The following is a 15055-nucleotide window of genomic DNA, read 5'->3' on the forward strand; positions in this document are numbered from 1 at the left end:
ATATACTTGGCTTTTTCTGCGGTTAAATAATAAAATGTTGTCAAGGCTTTCACCAAATGATTATTTCCTACACTCGGTCTGCATTATCAAGTTCTTTTTCCCCCCTCTTTTATGCGTCAATTCAAAGTTTCCAGCTTTTCAGGCGTTCGGGAATTGGGGATTGGTAATTAACGATTAAAGTAGAGAAGGTTAGTAAATGACACGTGAAAATTTCTTTTCAACACATCAATTAACGGTTAATCTATGAAGAGTCTTTTTATTTCACTTCGTTTTCATCAAAACGTGATTACAGGTACTGTAGAACTTCTCCATCCCAGCTTCTAGGACATCTTCCACGAAATAATGAATCGTACGCCATTTTTCACCTGTAAAATTATCAACAAATTTTGGTAAGCCAGAGTTCAGCTACAGCCGAATCCTCAGACTGATCGAACAGAATGTGTCAGTGTACGAACGAAAAGTTGTCATCTTCTCTTATTCAGGACTCTAGCCAGTTTTTCATCATTTTGACGTACGTAAATTCTATTCCCATCAAAATATCGGTAGAAGATAAAACAAAAAATTAAAAACTAAAAAATAATGTGTCATCTTACAAGATTCGTGCAGCCTTGCATCGAAGTTCACGTATTTTCCTCAGTTACCTGCGACAAAATAGAAAGCAAATAATCGATCAGACGGTGTTAAAATCAATCCTAGAAATGACAAGGAGTTTTAAAATATCGTCAGTACACGTTGGGTATATTTTAAGACATCAAAATAATCAGACCCGAAAGATGCTATCATCATTGAAGAAAATTACAGCGAACCATGTGAGTGGACGGTTGCAAAACTTTTACCTAAACTCAGGAAGAGATTCATCTTGGAAAATCCGTGCCACTCTGCATCGAAGTTCACACATTTTTCCCAGTCACCTGAAACAAAAAGAGGAAATAATCGATCAGACGGTGCTAAAGTTGTTTTAAAATATCGTCAGTGCACATTTGATATCATTTTGGGACATCAAAATAATCAGAACCGAAAGGTGCTATCACCGTAGAAATAAATGACAACGAAACATGCGAGTAAAAACTTTTACAACTTTTCTCTCACCTCGTGCGGAAATTAGATTCCAATTTCCAAAGAATTCCGTTCAATGGTTCATGGAATTTTCACGAGTCCAAGTCGTAGATTAAAATCCCTGTAACAGAAGAGACGACAAAATTTTCAGGATCGGGAATAAGATTCGATGCATTTTGAGAGGATTGTTTTCTTCTATTATTGATTCAGAATAATACGTTGGGAAATTGTGTCATCAATGGTACTCAGACCCGAAAGATGTTTTCATCATTTTATAACAGATTATAATAAATTGTTAATTTTCAACAATTATTTTTATTAATTCTATTTCATTATTACCTTATATTTGTAGATCGTCGAAGACTCGTCAGCCACCTACAGCTATAATCTGTAACGACAGAAGAGAAAATTAACACGTGATTCAGTAACAAATAATTAGAACATATTAAATCCCCTTTTACAAGTATGACTAACGACATTAAATATAACAAGACAAATATACAACTGCGTTTTTCCGAATGTCCTTGAAATGTTAGACAAAGGAAAAAAAAAACAAACCAAAAGATGTACAAGCTTACAGTAATGTTATTCCGCGATAGATCAACATTGGAATGCAAGTTTGTTGTACAATAACTACAGTAATATTATTCAAAGTCGACGGTTACAGAAATGTGAACACCTTTTTCCAATAGATTCCCTATAATAAACAATTGCAAAAGAATCACTTTTCGATAATTTCCTCGTCATTTTCTAATATCATATGCGGTAAGTTTAGTTTGACTTAAACGTTCATTTCGTGCGCGTTAAATCATGTGGAATATTTCAAGAAATCAGAGACTAGAAAATTAAAAACAGGTTATAAATTTACGGCAATATCGTACACACAAGTCCAACGCTTCGCATAAAATTTCACAGAGTTTCAAATAAATTCGTCGCTGTAATTTTGCTGGATAATAAAAGTACGTACAATCAATCAGTACAGAGTTGTTGCAAAATTCTCCCAATTTTTGAAATCTTATGAAAAAATTTTCCACAAAAAACAAATCGCCGCTTTACAAAGCGTTAAAAAAAAAAAAATATCACAAAATGGTTTATACCATAATATGAAAAACCGATTGAATAAAATTATTTTCTCAATTCTGTAATTCAAGTCACAGCTAGATGTAAAATCAAATGATCTTCAAAAGTATGAAATTCAGCCAAATCGCTCCAAAAATTGTCAATATAATTGCATCGCAAGTACATTTTTTATTCAACTTAATTTTCCATTTTTGTAACAACCCTGTTTTATCCGTCGAATAATCAGACTTGTAATAAATCTGAGCACGCAAAGGTACAAAGGGAAGAGGGGGAGGGGGACCGACATTCGGCAATCGTCAAAATCCAGGGAGGTCCGGGTTTATAGAAATCGTAGGTAAATCGTTTACGAGAGCTGAACGCGATTGTTCCGTAATTGACACAGACAATTAGTTGCCATCGTTCACAGAACAGGGTACAGAGAATTACTTTCTTTTTTTTTCTTTCTTACATTTGGTACAAACAGCATAAACCATTAATCGCAGTTTACAACGTTTGCAACCGGTAATTTTCTACTTCACGTATAAACTTATCCGATTAGCAGCAGCAGTAGCACAAAAATTCGCAATCGGAGAAAACTCATGTTTCGAATAACGAACACACACTCAGTCAGAGAACGTATTATCATTCAGTATATTGCCATTCGAATAATTGTTCGATGTTTTCTTCTTCGTATCATTAGTACTGCAAACACTTATTCAAATTGTTATAAATTTCAATTTGAGATTAAAAATAAAATATCGATTCATCTTCAAGTTTTACATACATGATCGTGACAAAGTGTTTGCCGTACTGGACATAAATAGTTCCACATGTTCCCACCCCAAGTGTATAAAGTATAATTTATATAGATATACCTTTAATAACATTTTCGCAAATGCTACTCACCTCAGTAATAGTGGGGGTTCAATGAATAGTTCATTCAACATAGTAAGAGCCTATATCTTGCGATTGCAGTCTCTCCTCCGCTAAAGAACACTGCCGCGATCAACCATTTGGATCACATAATAATGTTGAAACTGTAAACATAGGTATCTGGGCAAAGAAGTCACGGGGTCATGAAAAACACCCAAAGTGTTTTCGTCTCAGGGCTTTCGGTCAGTTATACACATCAGTACTTCTATTCAAATCCAGAAAAATTTTCCTGCGTAGTCGAGAAGTTGACAAGTTCACACATCGAGAAAAATTGGTTTACAAATTCAAGCGATCCTGAAGTTTAAATGATTTCTCAAAACTGACGGTTCAACTGGTAGATTATCGAATATGGGAAAATAGAAGAAAAAAGGTATTAAAGAAAGTAAAAAATAAAAAAATAAACACGATCAAGAGAAAATTGTGTTAGATTTATAAACGAAGTACAAAGTTATAATTCAGAAAAAATTTCTAGCTTCAATAAGATGCATGTAAGCACAGTGAATATGTTGTTACAAAGAAAAATTTCAGTAAAGGAATGATTGCAAAATTGATTTTAAAAATTGAATTATGAAATGGAAGATTTTTGTTTTTTTTGTTTTTTAAATGTTTTTTGTTTTTGTTATACAAACATTACCACCCTATACCAGCGATGCTTTTTCCACATTGTAGGTTGTTGATTCCCTTATAAGCCAAAGTTGTAAAATAAAAAAAAAAATAAAAAATTCTCAAGTTTCACAGAACAGGAAAATCGACGGAAATGTTTGAGTGTCTCCTCTTCTCTGATCGTTTCAACAGTTAACACACACACACACAGCAAAGATTTCCAATTATCGATGCTGCGAAGCGTGTTCTTTGTTACACGCATAAGCAGAAACTTTGAAGTTACGGTAGTTTGTTCTTAAAAGTTTCTTCGAGTCCATAAATCTTCGGCCGCGTAGATTGTGATAAATAATAAATTCTCTTCGTGTTAATGTTAAATTTCATTGATAAAATGTCACGCTGAGATACATCATTTGCAAATATTTATGCACGTTTGCAATCAGAAATTTCATCAAGCTCCAGCCGTTTTTCTCAAAGTAATTTCGCAAACACGCAAAACGTGACTCCAGATAAAGTACAATATTTACAGCTTGATAACGAATATTTTTTTGCAATAACAAAAATCACACGCCATGTTGAAAAGTTCATCTGAAGTCACGTATAGTGCAGAAATACGCAACAAGCGTAATTAGAATATTTTCATCATTTTTGCAATATCAATCAATCGAATTGATGAGATTGATTTGCAAACATTGGTGTTATGAGTAATGAGCAAGAAATAGATAAACTCCGATTTTTTTTTAGTGACGCACAGTTTTTTTTTTGTTCTCTAACTTTATTAATAAACTTTTAAATTCATTTTTCTGTGAGAAAAAAAAAACAGGTCTCGGTATCACAGATCGAAATTATCCATGACTTAATATCAATCTCGTGATAATCAACCCGAAATATTTTCTCGCTGGTTGAGATTTACGTGTTTTAATTCCATTACTAAGTTTTAATTACGGTAATTGTTGTTTTCAAACTTATATATATATATATATATACATATATATATTTGTATATATACGTGTATGTAATCGAGAAAGGAATAATAACATTATTTCCAATTTATGCTATGGATGGTTATTCAGTAACCTTCATTCGAATCAGTCATTCATCTGATAAAATTCATTACAGAGGATTTGACTTTTTTCAAATTTACTATATATGAACTATTTGTTTTTTTTTTTTTTTTTTTTTTACTTTTCGATACACTCGATGACGGATATCGATATCAATACTATTTCGCCTCGTATTCCTTTTTTTTTCTCTTCAAATTATCGTAACAAAACATTCAAGTCAGATATCCACATTGTTGATTTCAGTCAAAATTAATACCTCCACACTTACACACTACTAATGGTAGTTATTATTTGTATAATATATATAAAGTACAACTTAGTAATTATTAATAATACAGTCAAGTCACGTCGATTATCTATATATTCTTCGTGATTGTAAGGTCGTAATGATAAATGAGCCGTCAAATTGAAGCTAAAAACCAGATCAATTTTCAGCTGAGGAATCCGTGGAATGGATTGTTTTTTACACCCTGATTTCAATCAAACGTTTCGGAAGTAAATTCGACAAAAGATCTGCATTTTATAACTTTCGCAAGTAGTATCGAAATATAATTTTCATCGTTGGTTAATAATAAAACGTTGAGGGGAAAAAACGTACTCTGCTGGAAGAGCAGCAACAGGGTAGCTTTTTTCCTTGCAAGTTAACGACGATAGCAATGATCTTGTCATCATCGACACCGCAGTGAACGATTGATAAGTTTGGTTTACATATTTCTGTTCTTTTGTCAAGATAGTTTAACAAAAGTAACGAGCTGTGTTGTTAACAATGTAAAAAAAAAAAAAAAAATTATGTGTAAAACGGGAAGCGGCTGAATGACCAAATAACGATATACGAGAGAATAAACTTAATAAAAGTATCAAACAGAGTTCCGTCAATTTAATTTTTTTTTTCTTTTCTTCTAGTACCTGATAAAGTTCTCGTGTAGCACAATACACGCCCCTAGATCCATATAGTAGTAGTAGGTAGACATGTACGAGAAATATTTTCATATTTCATAATATCGTCAAAGTCGACGGAGACGAAGATTTCCTAGGTAGCGATACACGGACTTCGCTGAAATGTTTACGGCGCCGGGCTATGTACGATAAAATTTCAACCCCTCCACCCCACCCAGTTTCTTCGATATTTCACCAAGTCCGAAGACTCGATTTTCGATCACAAGTCAACACCTTCCTGGGTACAGAAAGTCTTCGATTTATGATATGCCGCAGTTCGTCAACTTGTCCAAATTCTGGGTATAAAATTTAAAACATCGTTCGAATTCCATACTGCATATTTCACTGCACAAGAATAGAAGTATTACAACGCGTTCGGATATCGAAGGATTATCGCGTATTATAATACATCGACAGTACGAAACGATTGCGTGTAAAACTGAGCTAAAAGTGGGATCGCGAGGGGAAAAAAAAAATAAAAAAAAAAATAAAAGAAATAATAAACTTTCCGTCAACTCTTGGATCTCTGTCGGCCTTATTATCTTCTTCCTTTGCTCCTTCTCCTTCTTCTTCTTCGTCATCTCATCTTTCTCTCCTCTCTCTGTCGTTAGTATCAATGTTCATACTTTAGGCGATTGCGATTCGTCATTCTCGTATCAATATCGCCTTCGCTTGTTAGGATAATCGTCGGGTCGACCACGGTCGTTTCCTTGCCAGCGGGGATTTCCCCCGCCGCCTCCGCCACCGCCGCCACCGCCGCCGCCGCCGCTACCGCCCCGATTGTTACCGATGTTACCCATGCTTCCCATATCGACCCTCATGTCCATCAAATCCATTATTTGACCACGGTCGTCACTATAACCGCCGCCTCCACCGCCGCCGCGACCCCCGCGGTCCATGTTATTATACGCGTCTAGGAAAGACTTTGGATCCTGTCATGGACGAAGGCCATTTTGTTTTCATTTTATTTCGTGACGAACGATAGCGCGATCGACCAGAATAACGTGTTAAGACGTCGATGTAAATTACGGGTTTTAGAAGTTATGATTAAACATAATCACGGAATCGATAAGCATAGATTTATATCGTGGCATACGATGGAATGGTATTTTTTTTTTTTTTTTTGTGTTTACCGTTAAAAACACATTTCATAGTTCATTCACAGGCAGTGACCATCCGTGTTTGACAGCAGCAGAGAGGTTCATCGGTCAATTTCACATAGAAAAGAAATGGGAAAAAATACAATGTTAGAGAGTTGTTTCTCGACGAATGCGAAATGTAAATATCTTTCGACAGAATCAGAATTATTCGTGCCTCTAAGATCGTGTCACGTACTTGTAACTAGTCGTGCCACTAAATTTATTTTCCTATCAATTAATTTCCATCAACAACTAGTATTTTATCACACGTGTAAAATAATTCACACAGAATCAGAGGACCAAGTAAATGCCTAACACAACCAAATAGCTGTCTATAAGCGTACAGACAATACCAACTGCGATTCGACGAGTAACCAAGATATGGATATCGAGAAATTGACAAGATAAAATCTACGGATGATACATAATACTTGTTCAGACATTACAAAACATTTCCTGAAAAATCGTAAAATGATATCAGATGTGGATTTAAAAAAAAATGATAATTTCTTGAGCTGGAAAGCGATGTGAGCAGCAAAGAAACTTGATCAGGGTCTTCTAAGCAAGCTCTTCGCAAATTTCAAGCTATGAAAAAATCATCTTTTTCGTATGAAAATGTAAAGTGTTGCTTAAAAGTAAGATACAAGGTATGGGGGGGGGGGGGAGAAGTTCGCTCTTTCACAAATCAACTAACGCTTCGACGATATAGGTGTTTTTTTTTTTTTTTTTTTTCATATAAGGGGCCGGTGTTGATCGCGTAGGTACAAGCAGTATCAACGTGAAAAAAAAAACAAATCAAGTATCCAACGAATTTTTCACATCGAGCAGGGCAGAGACGAGGGTCAAAACTCTCTTCACAGCAGTTGGGACGTGGTTAAGCATTTCTTGGTCCACGTACGGTAAGACTGATCATGGAATTACTGAGCCACAAATATAAATTCAATGTATTAATGAATGCAAGAAAAATATTTTGAACCACACCTGTCTAACAAAAAAAAAATAATAATAATTGGACAGATAATGTCCCGTAATTCCATGATTTTCGTCCAAGTTTTAAATAACCATCCGAATAGATATAAACAAGATACAGAACTGACTGTCTGCAACCATATGGAGAGGCCAAACGTAGCATTGCATGTATAGAAATTGCACACGTTGTCACAGATAGTACTTGCTTTATTTTTGAATGTCGCGAACGGATTTTGTTTTTTTTTTTTATTTTTTAAACGCGGTATTCACAACTGGCGTGAAACTGTTATGTAGAATGTTAATTTTCTTCAGCATGATAGGCGAGGTTGTGTTCGCGGGTGAGCAAAAGTAATCGGCTAAGCATCATCACACGGTTAATTTTTTGTTCTTCAGTTAAAAAAAAATTTGTATTTTTTTTTTTTTTTTTGCCTTCTGCAAATAATGCGCCTGGGGTTCAACATATATCTACGAAAAGATTTAAAATCACTCAAATTTTACGAATATGTTGATGAGTACTTTTCATCAGGTCACAGCAATCAGCGGAGAGATAACAGTGGTAAATAGAAATGGTAATCAATGTTTCGAAATAAGTAGATTAATACCATCTACTTTACCACGTCAAATGTTTTCCCACCCTAAGGTTAAAACTTTCTTTTTCCTTCTCAATCGCACACTAGAAGATGACGTTGGATGCAAAGTGAAATTAAAAAATATATATACATATATATGTATAATATATCATATATATCAAAGCATATCCAGTATCGTGTAGGCACAAAAAGGTTAGCGCGTCATTTTTGTTTAATTCGGGGGTATTTATACACATGCACGTTTTTTATATGCCCAAAGACAAGTTCTTTAAACATATTTCTGCAAACTTTATACTGCCTCATTTCCCTTCATCTTATTATTCACGGCCATCAATTAGGCTACCTTTCAACGTGGACAAAAAATGTGCGATGTTCTGCGGTATAAAAATTAATCATCAATTCAATTGCATCCCGAAGATTTTTATTCATGCCGAGCACGTTTGAGTGAGACTTTCTCGTTCAGTCTCAAGCGAGAGCGACGATCTCGCATTGTAATAGAAATTAATGCTCGGTGACCCCTCCATATGTTTCAGTTGTTGAACTTCGGTGAAATCGTCGTTAATGTAATATTACATTTATCAAGTACAGTTCATTGAGATCGGTAAGCGATTGTGTATAAAAATTGGTTTCTTTTCTTGTTGCAGACAATAAAATTCTGTTACACGTCAAAAACGTCTTATTAATGGAATAGAAAATTACTGTGCAAAATTACGCCATCAGATAATTCGCCAGTAAAAATGCGTTGTTCACTTTTCTCCTTAAAGTGTCATGCAGAAATATTATCTTTCACGAGTACACGCATTAGTGGAAAATTAGTAGAAAAACAAAAAGGAAAAATATCTTCGCAATAAATCGCCGAAGCTGTATCTCGACGCTCGGACAAGATCCAGTTCATATATAAACTGGACTCGAAATCCATTCTCATCTTACAAATCTTTCAGATGCTTCAGGTATATTCGATAAAAATTAAAAAATTACAGTAGATACCAGATGAAAAATTTAAAGGGAAAAGAAAAAAAAAAGAAAAAATAAACTAGACAAGTGAATTCGAAAATTCAACTACGATTAAAATTTTGTAAACAGAGTTAATACATTACCACTGGCAAGTTGTTTCCGCCTGAAATAGAAAAACAAAATTGACATTGCTTACTTGGTTCTCGTAAGTTTGGATACATTCGCGAGTCTTTCGTGTTTTTGTCTCTAAGTTCTTATTTATTTTTAATGATTTTACTGTTCAAGTTATTCAACTTTTACTGTAATAATAACATGTGCCCAAACTTTTGGCACATCGCAGAACCATAAATTAAGTTTCAGGATGCTTCCTAGCCGGGTTATGATTTTGCTATTCCCTGTTTTTATTCATATGATTTCTGGCACTTAGAATCTTCAATCAGCAAAGAAACAAGCGTGGCGTCAGGGATTTTTTTCACGTGACATTTTATTCATCAAGTAGCACAATTCGAAAATACTAAACAAGCTCAATCGTGACCATTCATGTTAAGTTGAAAAACACTCACCGTCTGGTTGACCAAATCCGTCGCGGTCATTCACACTGATGGCATCATAATTTTTACCACCAATGCTGCCAGGGCCTCCCCCTCCACCTCCGCCGCCGCCGCCGCCGCCGCGTATGGCTTGTTCCTGTAGGATGAAAATTATTTTTCAAAAATTAATAAACCGTATCACTGTGTCAATGTATCACCGTATCAAGGGATCAAGAGTCATCTACCATAGAAGGGAAATTTTTTAATACAAGTTTGTTTACCTGCATAAAGAGATTATTCTCTTGCTGTCGTCTGTGTAATTCTTCCTCCTGCCGCCTGATACGTATCGCCATTTCTTCCTGTTGTCTCCTCCGCAGTTCTTCCTCACGTGTTCTTTGCTCCTCGGCTTGTCTCTCCTTCATCTCCCACTCTCGCTTTTGCCTTTCCCTGTCAGCTTCGCGCATTCGCAACTCTGTGGTCCAACGAGGAAAAAATTTGATCAAGAAGTATTCTCGACTTTAATGACAGTTATCAAATCAAGACAGTTCAGACAATATTCAGAACTTAAAAAGCAGCCAAAATAATTTTATCATGTTGATCAAACGGTAATTTTTTTCATCATTATTGCACAGTCAGGACATGTGTTGAAATTCGAGCAAGTTATTCCAATCCACTCACGTTCGCGTAGTAGCTCAGTCTCATGTTCATATCTGGCAAACTCCATCTGTGCTTCAAGCTTTTCTTCCTCCATGGCCATTTCTCTCTTCAATGCCTCTTCCTTCTGTTTGTAAAGTTCGTGGAGCTGCTTCCACCTAGTGCCGTACTCATGTTCAAAGCTACCGATCTGTGCAAATCTCGGTCCAACTTCACGAGCTTTGTAAAATTCTTGGTTCTTACGGGGTAAATTTTTGTCTGGATAGCCGTCTATATCATCTTGCTGCTCAAAAGGTTCGACGACGACCGGTCGGAGAGAACTGCGGTAAAATAAATCAAGTTGTCGCATTTCATGAAGACACAAAAAAGAAAGACTACAACCTTCACAAATGTATTTTGACACACTTACGCAGTAAGGAAGTAACATCCTTCGCTACATTTCCTAAGCGCCAGTTGTGCACCTGGTTTTCTACAATATTCAACTATTCCCTCGCCCATACTTTTTCCTCGGTCATCTACAATAACTGTCGCACGTTCAATCTCGCCAAATACACTGAACGCTCTGTCCAAGAGTTCATTCGACACCCAAGGAGTAAGATTCTTGACTTTAATAGCTGACGAATGCGGGGCAAAGCGTACTTTTATTGCACGACCTTTTCGCATCGAGCCATCCAGTTCATGCTTTGCTTTTTCCGCGTTTGCACGGAAGTCCTACATAACACGGGGGGGAAAAAAAAATACCGAATGTTATTATTGTTATAAACTAGTGAAAACATCGGTTTAATTTCATAAAGAATCAAGTCATAGCAAAATAATGCAGCCAAATGATTATTATCATTGTGAAGTCAAACGGTAATTTTTTTAATCACATAATGTGGCGATAGGTTGTATATTTGGCAATTTCAAGAAATGTAGAGCATAAATCACCATTCTTAAGAATGCGAAATTCTTCTCGTTATTCACAAACATTTCTGAAACTTCTCCAAACGCGCTGAACATAGTTTGAAGCTCTTCCTCTGTAACGTCGTTGGTAAGGTTACCAACGTACAAACGATTTCTGCCGCTGAATTTTTTCTCTGTTGTATCTTGGGGCTGTAGCTCATGCGTCGGCCCGCTCAAATTTATTATACGTTCCATTAGGCGATCCTGCATGAAATACAACGTAGTTGAAGTTATTACCAAGTAGAACGGCGCTCAAAATTGCAACCGAATCTATTACTTATTTAACAAATTGTGTCCATACTTTCGGCACACAGATAGACATTGACGAGTCAAACCATGTTTCCTAGCCGGACTTTCTTTAATATTCCCTTACGATAAATCTATGATTTGGCACTACTCGGCAAACATGAAGATTTGCAGTAGCGTGGCGTCAGGGTTTTCAACTTGCATGTTCGCAACACGCACACAACATTTCATGCATTACAAGACTTTGATCGGTAAAACTCACGTCTTGTGACCTGCCACCCATCATTCCTCGATCTCCGCCACGACCGCCTCTACCTCCACGGCCTGGCCCTCCTCGTCCGCCACCAAGGTCAGACATGGATATGTCCATACTGCCGTCCATTGAGTCATTCATTTTCACCTGATATTAAAAATACTGAAAGTTTGGACGATTTCCTATAACTGTTTGCATTGTGCGATGAATGTAGCATGGAAAGAATTGTCGTTAACTTTCCTATTTTTCATTTCGATTAACCCTTATTTACACCGATATCTCCAGAATATAAGAACAATCTCGGTGTGGGTAAGAATTCTTCTAAATTACAAATAAGTATTTTAGGGGTCAGAGTATTATATTGGGGATGAATGTAAGACACGTAACGTAGAGTCACTCTAGCAGGTCTGAACCAGCGCAACGTGCCGGTCGATCTCCAACACATTGACAAAATGGACTCCAAGCGCGGAGCAACGTGGAGTGTGTGATCGATATAAGGAACAGGCGATTGGTTTATCAATAAATACGGCATTCTGATCATAGTCAAAGGTTTTTTACACCCGCATAAACCTTTCGCACCGATATGAAAATCCGGAAAAATGAGATCGGAAGAAACAAAGATGCATAATCGCGTTGGGCGGAACAAGAGCGTGCCGCCTTACGACGCCATTTTGTGTTTGTCAATTCCGTGCGTCCGACGCGCAGATAGTTTTCAGGGGATCAAAAAATCAATAACCTTTAACGAATCTTTAGCCGTAGGAAAAATTGGTGTACATGGTATTAAATCAAGCCCAATTAAAAGAAATAGCGAAAGACTGTAAACTTCGTGATCGATTTACTCTCAACATACATTTTCATGTTTGGTGGGGAAAAAAGAAAATGTCGCTTTCCTCGACCTCGTAACAAATGTAATAGCTTTACCTGCACGTCATTTCTGGGTCCTGGACCACCGCCGCCGCCACCGCCGCCTCCGCCTCCTCCTCCTCCTCCTCGACCTCCAGAAAATCGGGATCCTTTCCTACCTCGAGGACCGCTGCCGCCACCGCCACCACCGCCACGTCCACCGCCGCCAGGTCCGCGTTGATTATCGTTCGTGTTTTCAGGCGGGACGTTGTTCGGGGTTTCGGATTTAACACTGGGAGCATCAGCGCCCGACATGATTCCGTTGCAAGGTCAACGGCCGGATGATGGTGGGAAAAAAGCTTCGCGTAGCGCGGAGTCAACTCCGTTGTTCAACTACGTTCGCGACGTACGACGCGTCGACACTGAGGTGTAACAACGAAGAGAAATGGCAACGCCGACGCGAGACGAGCCTGCCGGCTTTTCCCCCCTCTACAACCCCACCGCGAGGCACGACGGGTAGCGCCGTTCTCGATTTCTATTAGCTGACGGCTTCGACGCTTTCGCTTTTTATTGGCTGACGGCTCCGACGCTCTTACGGAAACTACGTTAATCTATTCCGGCTTGTATTTCACCCGGAATTATCGACGAGAATGGATTTCGAACAAAATATAAATGTTCGACGACGTGTTTGCGCTGCGTTTATTTTATCATAGTAAACGAATGATCGTCGTAGCTGAATTACATGCTACACGGACCTCGACTTGATCGGCGCCATTTTTTCAAATCATCGCTAAAGCCCGACATCAGCTCGATCGGCTCGATTCCATTCTACTCGACGAATTCGAACTAGAAAAGCAAGGATATTTAATTACGGAACGAGTTTCCTACTCCAGATGATTCGTTGAACCAAGTAGATGGAATCACGAATGAATATTTCGGTCATCGTTGCACCGCTCGTAGTACTTGCATACTTATTCCTTTTTTCTGAGATTGCCCAAAAAATATTCCCTCGCTGTATTTCCGTATCGAATAAACACAAATAATTTCATCATAAAGCATTTAGTGTCACAGAAGTATCAAAAGCAGATATCCGACCATGGAGAAATAGCCACGACTATATGTTTCGCAGACCTTATTATCGGCCTAAACTGCATATCGAGACCCGATCAGATCGTGACATCTATAATGCATGTAATATGAGTAGCGTGCTAGCTCCTACAATAGCGAGTATAGTTCGGCATGAAAAATCATCGGCATAATCTGTTATTCTCTTGACAATAGATGCAAATACGTGGAGGGAATGCAAAAAAATGTTGTATGAATAGTTAATAATCTTGGTTCTCGCAGCAGGGGTAGAAGCAGTTAGCAAGACCGTTTATCGAACGGGCAGATCGGGCGGGTGATTTAAGTGGCGGTGAATTAAGGTCAGACTTGTGATCCGAAGCGATCAAGCATATGCCCCTAAAGTGTTCCAACTTATAGGTATGTACGTACGTACGACTTCCATCCCCCGGCTTTTTTTACGGACGCTGCTGCAGTTCATTTTGCCGTAGTAGGCGCAGTCGTTGGAGAACTGGTACGGATAAAAATCTCAAGAGAGTTACGTCTGCATCTTATATCTGCTGGCCAAACTCGCCGCTGGCATTGTTCCCTGCAGTAGGTCACATCTCAGGAGAGAAAACAGTGCCTACGAGTCTTTCTTCGAGAAAGGTACATGCAGGTACCCCTCAGGATTAATGCGCCAAACTCGTTTTGGACTGTAGTTCTCCGTATTGTTTAGCATTGCCGTAATAATTTACGGTGCCACTCGAAAAAGGTCTAATTAGCCGTTCGCGAATCAACAGCAAATCGTGCCTAACAATTCCGCAGTTGGCTGTTCTCGTCTTTCACCCGAAAGATTAATCGTCTCGGAGACATTTGGATAACAGTTTTTGTTACCGAAATAGGAGTATCGCATCGCCTTAATGTCCCTGTTTCGATTTCAGTACTGATTTTCATGAGAAATGATTAATTAGACCACGATACGAAAAAAATAAACTAATATGCATACAAGTCCGTGGTAGCGACCTCTAAATATTTTCCTACCTCCTGCACATTTTGCAACAATTTATTTATTCAGTATTGGTCACAAATTTTCCGAAGAGCACCGTGGAAATAAAAAAAAAAAAAAAACAAGTTATAAAACGAACCACCCTAAATCGTACGCCCGATATGCAATGAAATCTGAATTTGTCGCGATCAATAAATGATCGTATATATCCAATCGGAGAATTCCGTAGTCGGAATA

General features: G+C 37.6%; 1 protein-coding gene across 3 annotated transcripts; it reads right to left on the bottom strand.

Annotated features, from left to right (window-relative positions):
* Positions 1-229: 229 nt before the first annotated feature.
* LOC107224923 (protein no-on-transient A) lies at positions 230-13221 on the bottom strand. 3 transcript variants are annotated; one of them, XM_046745847.1, is made up of 14 exons: positions 12847-13221; positions 11935-12072; positions 11412-11630; positions 10894-11195; positions 10509-10804; positions 10112-10302; positions 9864-9987; positions 9444-9463; positions 3022-6580; positions 1396-1444; positions 1090-1177; positions 837-911; positions 594-641; positions 230-365 (listed from the first exon to the last, which is right to left on the bottom strand). In XM_046745847.1, the coding sequence occupies exons 1-9, from the start codon at positions 13081-13083 to the stop codon at positions 6305-6307; spliced, it is 1803 nt and encodes a 600-aa protein (XP_046601803.1). In that variant the 5' UTR covers positions 13084-13221; the 3' UTR covers positions 230-365; positions 594-641; positions 837-911; positions 1090-1177; positions 1396-1444; positions 3022-6304. The 3 variants fall into 3 exon arrangements, with proteins under 3 accessions (XP_046601803.1, XP_046601805.1, XP_046601804.1); XM_046745849.1 differs by lacking the exon at positions 3022-6580 and having other exon boundaries at positions 12847-13220; XM_046745848.1 differs by lacking the exons at positions 3022-6580; positions 9444-9463 and having other exon boundaries at positions 12847-13220.
* Between the last annotated feature and the right edge of the window lie 1834 nt (positions 13222-15055).

This window comes from Neodiprion lecontei, chromosome 7 (assembly GCF_021901455.1).
Source record: "Neodiprion lecontei isolate iyNeoLeco1 chromosome 7, iyNeoLeco1.1, whole genome shotgun sequence".
NCBI classification, from domain to species: Eukaryota; Metazoa; Arthropoda; class Insecta; order Hymenoptera; family Diprionidae; genus Neodiprion; species Neodiprion lecontei.

Bases quoted from the DNA above. Each gene is read 5' to 3' on its own strand.
- LOC107224923 (XM_046745847.1), bottom strand. From the start codon at position 13,083: ATGTCGGGCGCTGATGCTCCCAGTGTTAAATCCGAAACCCCGAACAAC. The intron at 11,631-11,934 runs GTGAGTTTTACC...TATTTCATGCAG, and splicing joins TGGGTGGCAGGTCACAAGAC to GATCGCCTAATGGAACGTAT. The intron at 6,581-9,443 runs GTAATGTATTAA...CGTCCATGACAG, and splicing joins GCGGAAACAACTTGCCAGTG to GATCCAAAGTCTTTCCTAGA.